The 13,597-nt window shown below is 41.2% G+C and overlaps 1 protein-coding gene across 1 annotated transcript; it reads left to right on the top strand.

Annotated features, from left to right (window-relative positions):
• The first annotated feature begins 47 nt into the window (after window positions 1–47).
• On the top strand, window positions 48–10,663 carry UTP15 (UTP15 small subunit processome component). The gene is made up of 12 exons (XM_052778372.1): window positions 48–366; window positions 870–962; window positions 1,047–1,231; window positions 2,353–2,531; window positions 3,346–3,471; window positions 4,114–4,249; window positions 5,395–5,479; window positions 7,809–7,958; window positions 8,144–8,245; window positions 8,449–8,582; window positions 9,084–9,142; window positions 9,650–10,663. Exons 1-12 carry the CDS (start codon window positions 277–279, stop codon window positions 9,871–9,873), a joined length of 1,563 nt encoding a protein of 520 aa, XP_052634332.1. The 5' UTR covers window positions 48–276; the 3' UTR covers window positions 9,874–10,663.
• The last annotated feature ends 2,934 nt before the right edge of the window (window positions 10,664–13,597 follow it).

A 13,597-nucleotide genomic window follows, 5' to 3' on the forward strand; every position in this document is an offset into this window, starting at 1 on the left:
CAGCCCCGCCGCGGCGGCGATTGGCTGGGGAGTGTCGCCGCCCGATGACGTACTGCCCACCCGCGCACCTGGAGGAAGCCGTGGGACTCGCCATAGCGGCGGCGGGGTCCCGCGTGGTCCCGGCTCCTCTGAGGCGGCGGCGACCGGCCAGGCCCTCCCCGAGCTCCTCCCGCAGAGCCCCTCGCCTGGCCAGGCCCGCAGGCGGGAGCACGACTACGCGGCGGCGGCGCGGCGCGGCCCTTCGCTTCGGCCGGCGGCCCCGACCGCTGGTCGGCCATGGCGACCTACAAACCGGTGGTGGTCCAGGCGTTCCCCAAGCTCGGGGAGAGGATCACGAAGGACACGGCGTACTGGCGGGGCTACAAGGTAGGCGGCAGCCCTGCACGGCGCGGGGGGCTTGGGTCCCACCAGCCCGCGCGGATCTCGGCTAGAAGCGGGTCCTCAAGGGCGCCCCGAGACCCGTGGGACGGCTTCCTGGAACAGGAGGCTGGCTCGGGCCCCAGATTGGCCCAGCAGACGTAGTTACTGTCCTGGAATGTGGTTTTGGTGTTTGGTTTTTTTTTTTTTTTCCGCCTCCGTGTGACTAATCAAAGTATTTTTAAACGTGTGTGAGCGAGTAAGGTGGCTTTTTTTACTCAAAACACATAATTAATGGGCCGGTTACGATGGGTGAATTGGAAAAAAAAAAATCGTAAGAACAGAAGTAGCCTGGCAGAAGAGAAACTCAATAGGATGTAGTTAAAAAGTGATTTGGTTCTAAATGGAGAAAACGGTGAGCTCTCTGTAGGAGGAATAGGTTTTGTTTGCTGTGTTCCATTTTTGATGGTGTGCTTAGCTGTATTTAATGGTCTTTATCACAATTGTTTTAGACACCTGTTCAGATAAAGGAATTTGGTGCAATAAATAAAATCGACTTCTCCCCGGTTCCTCCATATAACTATGCTGTCACAGCCTCCTCAAGGGTAAGTGCCTTTTCTGAGGTTTTTATGTTCTTGTCCCTCAGCTGGTATCATATGAGCGAACTTGATGTCTTCTTGTTTTGCTAGATCCACATTTATGGTCGTTACTCCCAGGAACCAATCAAAACGTTTTCTCGCTTCAAAGATGCTGCTTATTGTGCCACATACCGAGATGATGGCAATCTGCTTGTTGCTGGCAGCGAGGAAGGTAGCATTCACCTCTTTGACATTAGTGGAAGAGCACCTCTGAGACAATTTGACGGCCATACTAAGTAAGACAGTGTTGGTTTTTTCTTTGCATGCATAAGCTTGTTTGGTGTATTTACATATATCTGCTTTGCATGTTGCTGAAAATCTGAATGATACTGGTCTATGTTGCTTGCCACTGTCTCGTGTAGATCTTACTGAAAAGTAGATTTTTAAATTGAATTCAAAAGTGGAGTGATTTTTAAAAAAAGTTCTAAATATGAATTGAGTACATGGAAGAATAAATACATCTTCTAATTCAGGTAGGTGTCTGTTAATATGTTGCGTAGACATAGTCTTGTGACTACATGGCACCGATAAGCACATTTTATTTGGTGCTGGCAGGAAAAGAGTTCTAAAAAGTGGCTAAACAAAAACAGTGAAGAAATATGCCAGGAAGAGCAGGCATCCCTTAAAAAAGCAAGACAGAAAAAGTGCGTGGTGGTGGGGCTAGGCTGGGCAAGGAGTTAGAAGAAGAGTTCTGATGGTGACGATGAGAAGAAGACAATGATAATGCTTAGATTAAACAGGTTGCTGTGCTATGAAAGACCAGTAAGTGTTTTGTTGATTCAGAACAGCAACAAACCCCCCTTCACTGGAAAGCACACCGGCAGAACTTCAGAGTGTTGAGGTCTGTGTTCGTAGATCGGGTGTTATCTTACGTCCTAACCACTAGGTGAACCGTAATAAGATTTACGGTATCTGTTTTCTGTCAAAGTCATTCTTTCTTGAGGTGTTACGATGATAATAGAGATTTAAATAGTGATTTTCAAGGACATGAAGAATATCCCATCCAGGCGTACTTAAAATTCACTATTACAAATTTTTTCTAATGCTAGTACACAGACCTCTAAGTAACAAATGCAGAATTTATAGCTTTTGAATGAGAATCTAGTAGACCTGTAAACCCTTTAAGGCAGATCATATCAGTGCTTAGGTAAGCGTCCGGCAGCATGACCCCTTTCTGGCTAGAAATACAAAAACTAAAGTGTTTTTAACCTCTAAAGTGAGGCTTTGTAACTTCCAACAGTAAACGCTTTGAACTTCTAAGTTGGAGAGAATACTTTAATAAGCTTTTCATACAGACTAACTCTTCTGGAAACAAGTATATATTTTGACTTTGGATATTGTGGACTTTGGTTTCTAGACCTGTTCATGTAGTGGGCTTCCTGTCTGATAAATACCGAGTATTTTCTGGTGGTGATGATTATTCATCAAATTTGTGGGATATTGCGAGTGCTACAGAAATCGTCTCATACGGTGAACATACTGACTATGTGAGATGCGGCTGTGCAAGTAAAGTGAATGCAGATGTCTTTATAACAGGTTTGATTTTATTTTTTATATATGCTTCTTTTGGATTGAATTGAAGAAATACGCAGAAAGATAGTTTTTGATATAGTAGGATCTTGTTTCTTATGTTTTAAACATGGAGGATCTGTCTTCCTACTCAGTGCTTGTTTTGTTGTTTCCTTTTTGCTTGCTTTTTAAGCTTAACACTGATGTTTGCAGGGAAACTCGTGAGTGAACTAATTTTTAACATCTTTTTGCTTTAGCCTATTAGGGTTAATAGGACTGTTCTTACTGGCCTTTGAAAGTTTTAAGAAAATCCTGTGAATGTATCCTTTAGTTGAGATTAACTGAAGTGTTTTATCAGGTTTCTGGAGGAGGACACTAGTTCCATTGTGGTTTGTACAGCCCAAAACTGGCAGACTCAAAAATGAAAGGTTGTGTGAGAAGTTACCTGAAACCAGTTGCTTTTGGTTTTCCTAGCAGTAGCTTTCTATTAAGCTGTGGTAGATTTCTGTGAAAAAACTAGTATTTCTTCAGGGGGCGTAAGAGACTAGGTTTCATCAGGTTGCCTGGTATTTATTGTTATAAACACACTTGATTAATGGAAGGGAAATAAAATTCAGACAAAATACTTTTAAGGCCTGACATGTTGCTAGGGCCAGGATTAGAAGACTTACGCTGCCTGAAGGCTGTAAATTAACCAAGGTAAACCACAAGGGGTTCTAAGTGTATTGTTTAAAACTGTTTCTGTTTAGCAGCAGCTCCTTTAGATTGTAGGACGTGGCTGTTTCAGTTCTTGAAATAATTGACATTATGAAACTGAAGATATATACGGTTATGTTTGCAGGTTCCTATGATCACACTGTGAAACTGTTTGATGCACGGACAAAAAGTAGTGTCATGACAATAGAACATGGCCAGCCTGTGGAGAGTGTGCTTCTGTTCCCTTCTGGTGGGCTTCTAGTATCTGCAGGTACTTCAATAAAATCAAATTTCTTTTCTGTGGCTCTAATTTGTGAAATACTTCAGCTGCTTCTTTCTTGTCTGGTGTTTTCATTTGGTAATGAAGTGGTAAGTGATGTAACAGCTGGATTTCTCAGAGATCTTCTTTAGGAATCTGTGTTGATCTGGAGGGTGAGGGTAGGGGTCTTTTTGTCTCTGATTTGATTTTCTCGTAGTTGGTCCAAAGAAAAAAAAAGACATTTTTAGTGTCAAGATACAGACTTTAACTAGACCAGTGCTAAAGTGAAGGAATGAACCTACTTAAGAAGTTTTGAAGAGATGGGACTGTACCTTTTTTTTTTTTAATGACAAGGTTTTTTTAGTCTTTTCTTGCCATTGCATCAGAAGTCCTGTAACCCAGTGGTATTTAGATTTTTTTTTTTTTTTGGTAAGGAGTATGTTGAATCATTCAGCTGTGTCTGCAGAATGGCCTAAAAAAGAGCAGGCCTGTAATGTGTTTTGTCACAGGAGATAGTCCTAATGGATGGGGATGGTGAGTAGGTACAGAAAACTGTGTGGCAAAGGAGGCACTGTATCACTCTGGAGAAAAATTCTCCAGAGAAGTGTGAATGTGTACGTATGTCAAGCTGGTTTGTGTGCTTCCTTCTCACAGGAGGTCGATATGTCAAAGTTTGGGATGTACTAAAAGGCGGACAATTACTAGTTTCACTTAAAAATCACCATAAAACTGTAACTTGTTTATGCCTGAACAGCTCTGGACAGAGGTTACTCTCAGGATCCCTGGACAGGTTAGTATATTTTGTGGCTTTGTTGTGATTTAAATTTTTTAGGACTTTTTTCCCTTGAAAGTTATTATACATCATTGTGAATCTGTGCATGTTTTTTAGGCTTAAACACTTCTAACTGTTAGCGATATAACTTACTTGAAAACATGTTTTGGGGCCAAGGTACATTCTGCAATACGCATTAACCTTTTCCTCTTACTAGCCTGAATGTCAGTAAGGGTTGCATGTGCCATTTGGGAATGCGTATGGGGAACTTCTGAATAAGTATTCATTTTTCTGAATCTCTAAACTGACCTTTACAGTCTCCATAAAGTAGCTATTCTTAAGTTTACATTAATACAGTTTAAATAACTGAAAGTGTATTAGTAGTCGCCTTTAGAAAGCCTGGTTTTTGTGTCTCTGTGCTGTTGCTTTTTGTACCCAAGCTGCAATATGTCCTCCTTACTTTTTTGTTTGGGCTGAGTTGCTGAGTTCTGATTCTCAATCTGTTGTCTCTGAGACATTAGAAATATGAAGTGGTCTGAAATGACAGTGGTCTGTTTTCTTGCTCCCTCCCTCCCTTCTGTACTTTCTAGGCTTCCTCAGGCTTTATGATTACAAAGTATAAGCTGAAGGATCACACTAGCTGTGCAGCTATTTGTCAGTCAGTGCTTACAAAACTAAAGTTCATACTCGTAAGATAATGTTTTGTTTTCCTGTTTGTTAAGTATTTCATACCTTCAACCAAATCATTAAAGAGCAGCCGGATACAAGAATGTCTATGGATTTACTTCCAGAAACTGCCAATAGATCTTACATTTAAAATTTAAGGACAAATTTGAAGAAATGCTGTCTTAGTGTTTCCTAATAAACATTGCTGAAGGCAGAAAGTCACTACATCTGCCTTCAGTTTCTTCTTCTGTCCTTGCCCCATTTTCATCTTTTTTGGGTAAGGGTAATCCTTCCTTGACTTTTGTGTACCTTTTAACAGAACCTTTCTCTTGCAGGAGAGGTAATAACTAAGAAGCTCAGTGGTAGTCTGAAGAATGCTTTGTATAAATGCCCAGTTTCCTTAAATGATCCGTAGAAGTTGAGAGTGATGAAATACCTGTAAAGTGTCTACAGTAAGGCATTTGTAATGAGATGTTAATCATTACTCTTCTGTATAGGCATGTGAAGATTTACAGTACTACATCCTACAAAGTAGTCCACAGCTTTAACTATGCAACATCCATCCTCAGTCTTGCATTGTCGGTAAGTACATTAGAAATCTTTCTAGGCAAGGTAATTACTGATACCTTTTTATATAACTCACTGAAGTAATTCATTTTTTATTTCATTGCTATTGGATGTTTCAGAAGAATGCTGTACAGAGTAGGATGACTGAATATATTCTTTCTGAGTAAAAAATTGTCATGGTTTAATCCCAGCCAGCAACTAAGCACCACGCAGCTGCTCACTCACTGCCCCCCACCCAGTGGGATGGGGGGAGAGAATCAGAAGGAGAAAGGTAAAACTCATGGGTTGAGATAAGAACAGTTTAATAGAACAGGAAGGAAGAAACTAATAATAATAACAATAATGAAATTACAACGCTAATAAAAGGATTGGAATATACAAAACAAGTGATGCACAATGCAATTGCTCACCACTTGCCGAATGATGCCCAGTTAGTTCCCGAGCAGTGATCCCCTGCCCCTGCCAATTCCAGTTTATACAGTAGGCATGACATCGCATTGTATGGAATACCCCTCTGGCCAGTTTGGGTCAGCTGTCCTGGCTGTGTCCCCTCCCAGCCTTCTTGCTGGCTGGGCATGAGAAGCTGGTAAATCCTTGACTTATAAGTCAAGTTAAGTAGTATAAACACTATTTAGCAACAACTGATAACGTCAGTGTTATCAACACTCTTCTCATACTGAATCCAAACCCTAACACTATACCAGCTACTAGAAAGAAAATTAACTCTACCCCAGCCAAAACCAGGACAAAAATGCATTAAGAGGTTTTAAACATAATACATTTAGATACCAGATGTTACCTGATTAGATCTGTACAAAATCGTGTGTTTATCAAGGACAGTATATATGGCAGGGAAAGTATTCAGTTTAGAAGGGAAGTCCTTTGACTTTAAGAAGATTGTACTCATCTTTTGCCTTTCAGGAACCTTGTGACTCCTCTTGTGTGGCAGTGATAAAAGAAAAAGAAGTAGTTCATTTGTTGAGAAATTTAGAATAGGGTGAACTTGTCGTAAAGGTTGTTGGTGTCAGGTCGGTCTGAGGAAGAAAAGAGGAGAGGGCATGAGGTATGAGCATAAACAGATGTGTTTGCCAAGGCATGTGTCTTACTGTCTTGGAAACAGAAAACAAAGACTCTCATTTCTGTGAAACATTTGAGTTCCAATGGGTAAGCTGAAACCAGAACAAGAAGTTAACTCATCAGAGTGTAGTTTCTGTGTAATTCAAAGAACTTCTCTACATAAATGTGTTCAGTCTCTCCTTGACCTTGGACAAACTTTTAACCTTCACTAGATTCTTTGACAAGGAGTTCTACATTTCTGCTACTTTTTCTGTGAAGAATTGCCTCCTTTTGTTCCATTTGAACCTTCGTTACCTTTGTTTGGTGCCCAAAAATGAGACATTGACCAGCTGATCTCCATCCATACCTGTCATAATTCTGTAGGCTTTTATCATATCCCTCCTCAGTTGTCTTTTTTTCCCATGCTGAAGGGTTGTGTCTCAAATCAAGTCTATCTTTGATTGTCTTTTGGTTTTTTTTATTCTTTTATTCTGAATCTGCTACTGTTTTTTGAGAATAACTCAAATAGGATTTAAGATGTGGGTAGACAATGGATTTATTCAGTGGCATAATGACTTTCTAGTTTTTATTTCTTCTGTAGTAATTCCTGACGCTTTTTATTTATTTATTTTTTCTTATCAGCAGTTGAGCATTCAGCTAATGTTTAATGTTTTCTTAGAATTATCTGTTAATAGTAACAGGTCAGAACTCACTATTTTATATGTGAAGTCAGTGTTTTTCTCCAGTGCGTTATTTAAAATTATAACCTTTGGTATCAAATACATGCAACCTTTTGTTAGGTACGTGAAATTTGTATCAGTGACTGGTATTTCGAGCAACCTTCATTTGTTTCTCAAAATTCTGCTGTTCCACCATAGCTTTCTCGTAGGTGGTGTTCATGTGTGCTGTATGGCATGTAATAGCCAAAGGCACTTGTACACCATGGAAAAAACCAAAACCTGTCATAGATTATACTTGCAGAAGGATGTTAATGCTTGTTAATGTATTTGAGCTTGCTTCACTAGTCAGGCTGTAGTCCCTCTAGGTATTTCTTAAAGGTTTATTAGATGGGTAATGTTGCTTACAATCATAGCCTTGACGCTGTCCCTATTTTGAACAAGGTATTTTACCATGGGACCTCGTAGAGATGCCTTCCAACTTAAGTTATTCTATAATGCTGTGATTAGAGCCTTATCAGGAAGCATAAAAATTTAAAAATCTGCATGGTAGGAGCATGCATCATCAAATAAATCACTAGGTTCCTAACTCTGTGATTTCTTCGTTTTAGCCTGAAGATGAAACCATAGTTGTAGGCATGACCAATGGGGTGCTAAGTGTTAAACACAAAAAACCTGAAGAAAGGAAAGAAAAGTCTCAAAAGAAGAGACAACCAGCATATAGAACCTATGTGAAAGGAAGAACTTACATGCCAAAACAGGTATAGCATGGTGAGAAAATGTATACTGAAGCACTCCTCAAAATTTGGGGTTTTCTTTGAGTGTGCTAAGTTGAAGAAAGGGAAGGAAGGGAAGATAGAAAGACATATAAGCTTGTTCATGGTAGTACATCTAATCCACTGTGTGTGTGTGTCTGTCTTATTCTGAACTTGTCTTTCAATTCTAGGAAGATTTCTGTGTCAGTAAACCTGTAAAACGTGTTTTGAGGAAATACGACAAGCTGCTGAAGAGCTTTCAGTCTTCCAAGGCCCTTGATGCGGTACTGGAGGTAAGGCATTGTTTTTTGTCTCATCTGAGTTGTGTGCTGTCATGTGACGTGGGTTTTTTCTGTATGTCAAACCAATTTTATTTCAGTGTATAGCTAGAAAGGAATCAAACTTGTGGGGGTTCCGTTTTGATTTTGCTGGTAGCAGCTCTGTTTTGTGTGTAAAGATGTTGCTTTGGTACTAAACTCTTCTTACATATGTCCAGCCACCCATCAGGCTTTATACTCCTGAAGTTACGGTTGCAGTCATGCAGGAACTACATCGCAGAGGAACATTGAGGAGTGCGCTTGCTGGCCGAGACGAGAAGCAAATTAATCTCCTTCTTACCTTTGTGGCAAGGTATTATTTTAACCTGAGTTCTCTCTGACTGTTTTGAGACCTGTATTTCGTAATAGCTTTTGCCAGAGTCTCAACAGATCACAGGTGGAACACTGGTACTCTTGAAATCTCATGTGCCTTCTGCTTTCTGATATCAAGGTCTGGGATAGTACTGAAAGAGTTTACCTGATAGTGCAGAACAATTTTGCTGGTAGTATGAGAGAGTATATTTTACTTCTTTGCCAGACATTGTACCCTTAGTTTATTATTTTCTTGTCTCCTTGATTAAACTCGTGTCTTCATGTACCTGATGCTTTTGCCAGTTCTCCAACCCCCTCCCTCCCTGAAAGGAGGAGGGTAAATACCACATATGTAGCTTTTTTTGACTTGCATCTCTGCTGTTCTGTGATGTCTCTTCATGAAGAAACAATTGTCTGTATGCCTGTATGAGAAAGCTGCTTCTTGGTGGGAGGAGTGCAGTTAGCAAAACCAGTAAAATTGGGATGTCTTCTAATTTTGCAGGCGTGTGATTGAGCCTAGATTTACTCCTGTACTGGTGACTGTTGCAGATATGATCACTGGTAAGTACAACACAAAGAAAGATTCCCAAAGCCATATAGCTAGCTTGGAAATAAGCTAAAAAGTGTTACAATTTTAAGAAACTAAACCTTTATGGGTTTGTTTGTAAGTATGAACTCAGTGTCAAGAGAATGATCCAAAAAGAGATGTTGCCAGATAACTTTGACCGCAGTCAGTATCTGATTTGTACTAGCTGCAGGAAGCTCCTCATGGTCTCTTAAGTTTCTTGATACTTCATGTTTCTATACTTACATAGTACAAGTGACTTCTGCTTCTCCAGTGAGGTAAAAATAGTATTTGAGGTCATAAAAACCACTTCTGTTAGTTTGACTTAGTGTTACTGTGAGTACATACCAATAATTAACAGTTTTCAGAACACTGTTAACGTTGTCTTATTTGTCCACAGTGTTGGACTTGTGCCAGACTCCTTAAATGCATCTCTAACTAGCTAATATAATTTTCATGTTTTTATAGATATGTGGATTCTTAAGTGACTTTTTTCTTTACAGACATTTATCAGCCTGTGGTTGGGCAGTCAGCGATTGTTGATAGACAATTCTTGAGACTTCAGGAAGCTATAGGAAAAGAGATTGACTATCAAGAGGAACTACTAGAAGTTTTGGGAATGATGGATACGCTGTTTGCTACTTTCACCGAGAAGAGAGCTACTTATCTAGAAGAGAACAAAAGTAATGGTCTTACAGAGACCATTGAATCAAATATGAATAACTGACTGACAACCATCACAACAAATTGTCACAAAAATAATGTGGACTTGAAATACACGGCCTGTTCTCCTGGTAACTTGTTATAATAGTGACTTCTAAAATAAGCCCCTCTGTGTTGAAGTTCTGTCTTGCAAACTGTGTTTCTGAATAGGCTGAATTGCTGAAGACAGAGAAAGAAGCATGTTCTCCAAGATTTTTCCATGCAATATTTTTCAAATAATTGAATTTTAAAGTTTTATTCCGAAGCTATGTAACTTTTAAAGAGTGTTTTGTGCATCCAGTACTAAGTCATTACTTGAATTACAGAACCAGTTAAAAATTTCCAGTTTTTGTTTACCAGAAAATAATTGAGGTTTGTGAAATTTTAATGTGTCATTGTTCTTACTTAAGGTTATATCCCATCTCATGTACTTGGACATCGGAATAAGACTACATATGCATTTGATAAAACTTGACTACGTTGTGTTTTCTCTCCCCGCTTCATCTCCATTTCAGATTTCTATGAATTCATAGGAAACAGCAAAATGACTCAAGAAAACAAGTGCATGCTTATGTATATTGAAAAATTTGTTAGTTTCATTTTTTAAATAGTGCATATACATTTATGAATTATAATTCTCTAGAAAATAGATAATTCTTACTTCTAAAGGGAAATTAATTCAAATTATATTAATGTAGTAAGTAAGTAAACTGCACTCCAGTGAGAAAATCCTCAGTTAAGTATAATAACTCAATTTTTGTGTAATTCTATCACTTTCAATGTACAGTCTGCATTGTTACAAGTATGTATTTGAATGCTGGGGTAATGGTTTATTTTAACTTCAAGCAGTGCTGGAGAAGGATGGTATACTTTGGAAAGACAGGTGTGCCTATCATGCTTTAAGCCCAGCTGGCAACAAAGCACCAGGAAGCTGCTCACTCCTCCCTTGTGGGATGAGGAGAAAATACAAAGAAAAGCTCGTGGGTCGAGACAAGGACAGGGAGGGATCACTCACCACTTACAGTTGCGGGCAAAAGACAGGCTCAGCTTGGGGGAAAAAAATACAGTGTCAATTTAATTTACTACCAATCAAATCAAAACAAGGATAATGACAAATAAAACCAAATCTTAAAAACACCTTCCCCCCACCCCTCCTTTCTTCCCTGGGCTCAACTCCACTCCCGATTTTCTCTGCCTCCTCCCCCCAGCAGCGCAGGGGGATGGGGAATGGGCGTTGTGGTCAGTTTGTCACATGTTGTCCCTGCTGCTCCTTCCTCCTCAGAGGGAGGACTCCTCACTCTTTCCCTGCTCCACCGTGGGGTCACTCCCACAGGAGACAGTTCTCTCTGAACTTCTCTGGCATGGGTTCTTTCTGTGGGCTGCAGTCCTTCAGTCACAGACTGCTCCAGCTCAGGCTTTCCCATGGATTCATGGCCATCTTCGGGGGCATCCTCCTGCTCTGGCATGGGCTCCTCCCCGGGCTGCAGGTGAGCATCTCTTCCCCTGCTCCCTTCCATGGGCTGGGGGGGACAGCCTGCCGTCTCACCACGGGCTGCGGGGGCATCCCCTCCTCCCCCGCTCCTCCTCCCCCTCCTTCCTCACTGACCTCGCTGTCTGCAGAGGGGTTTCTCTCACATCCCACTCCCCTCTCTGCTGCAGGTTTCCCTTCTTAAATATGTTGTACCAGAGGCGTTACTGTAGTCATGTTTGAGTTACGGCCTAGCCATGGTGATACTGATCAATTCAGGGTTAAACATAACGTTGTCCTTTAAGGAGGACCAGTAGTTGATAGCTTCACTACGCAAGCCTGATTATTTTGTATAAACTAGGCATGTGTGAGAGACTGAAAGAGTTAATGTCTCAAACGTTGTGGTGGGGCAAGTTCTGCTTAAAGACAAACCCTGCACAGCAAGGAACCAAGGTGAAAAGCCCATCAGCAACAGGAGGGGGAGGTCGTGCTGGAGGGTGTGCAGCTCCCTGTTCTGATAAGCTGTTCTGATACAAAAGATCAAACAATGGCCACATCTGCAGGGAAGGAGAAGTTACTCCACAAATGACCCCCAAGCCCAAAGGCTCACAAACTGCTCATTAGCCTGACCAGTTTGGGTGCCTGGCCAGAGGAGGGGCAAGGATGATAAAAGGACACAAACTGAAGCCCCAGGCATGCAAGCCCACCGGGACTGGACCCCTCAGCTGACTGCACCCCTCGGCTGACTGAACCAATGCTGGACCCAGGACCGGTGAAATCTTTCTCTCTCTCTGTCTTCTTCTCTCTTTCCTTTTCCTTTTCCACAATCCCTACACCTCATCCATTTCAAGATATAAACCGTTGACCAAGTCTGAGACTAAGAGTAGATCCAGCTGTCCCTAGACCCTTCTCTGAGGAGGAGTCTGGAAAGCAAGGGGGTCTGCTCTGAACCTTGCAACTCAATGGGAGGGATCTCCTTATTCCCTGAATTGATGTATATGGTTACCCTGGGTTACATGGTTTACAGAAGTAGTCTTATGCCAATTCCTATTGTGAGAAAACCTGCCACCTACCCACGCCTTCCCAGTTCAGTTTGCTTCTGTCATGAATAAAATCTTTAACTGATCGTTTGGTGTCGTTTCACCTTAATTTAGCTGGAGGGAATTTCGAATTAAACATGACTCCCTGGTCTGTCCAGTCTGGGTTGTGACAGCATGCTTTGCTAACTACTGTGCCGTTGAAGAGGGAACTAAAGACTGATAAAAGGAAACATCCTGCTCCAGAAGGCACTGAAAGCTGGATGACTACTAAAGAAGCAGAAACTAAGGGAAAGGGAAAGGTGGCAGGTGGAGATCATGACCTCCAACTCAATTCAAGGTTGGAAGAATTTGACCCCCACACCTGCAAGGAGTATGTGTGCTAATTTACACAGCAAGTGAGGCTAATTTAAATGTAACTGGCCAATAGTAGATGAGATGGTGACTACTAACCAATGAATGTAAATTTAGGCGGGTTTTTACTGATCACGTAACAGAATAAACATGTTATTCTTCAGTGGTGTCTGCCAGCTTTGTGGAGTTACCACTTGGCACCCATATACATGCAGACATGAACAAATGCCTCGGCTCTGTGTGTAAGATTGGCTTGTTGCACACCGGGTATTGAAGCCCAGTTGTGGGACAACACTACCACGGTCGCTGATGGGCTCGGCCTTGGTCAGAGGCGGGTCCGACTTGGAACCAGGGAAGCTTCTAGCAGCTTCTCACAGGAGCCACCCCTGCGGCCCCTCCCCTGCTACCAAAACCCCACCACACAAACCCAAAATAGTGCCAAAGGCTGCTCAGTGCATGTAGGATGACAATAGGGTAGAACTTTGTCCTTAACCTGTTTTCTGTGACTTGCATTTTCACCAGGGCTGGAATTTATTTGAGATACAATAGGAATTTCCTGCAAAAGGAATTTGCTCAAATGTGGCAGTGAAAGATGGGTATCAGTGGTAAAAATAAGTTGAACTATTTTGCAAGTACTACCTAAAATCTTAATCTTTGACTGAAAAGTGTGGAGCAGTATCTGGTCTGCCCTTAATATGTGAGCAATATATGTTCCCAGCTACTGGGATTTGCTGGATTTGAAGACTTAGGATGATAATAGGTAATAATGAGGAGCATGTTCATGCAAACTCTAAACCTTTAGTTTCCTTGCTGCTTACTTTACTATTTTTATTTTATTTCTGCTAATAGACCTGAACTTTCTCTTGTGTTTTAGGACATCTGTGTGCTAC

This window comes from Harpia harpyja, chromosome Z (genome assembly GCF_026419915.1).
Source record: "Harpia harpyja isolate bHarHar1 chromosome Z, bHarHar1 primary haplotype, whole genome shotgun sequence".
In the NCBI taxonomy this organism is placed as follows: Eukaryota; Metazoa; Chordata; class Aves; order Accipitriformes; family Accipitridae; genus Harpia; species Harpia harpyja.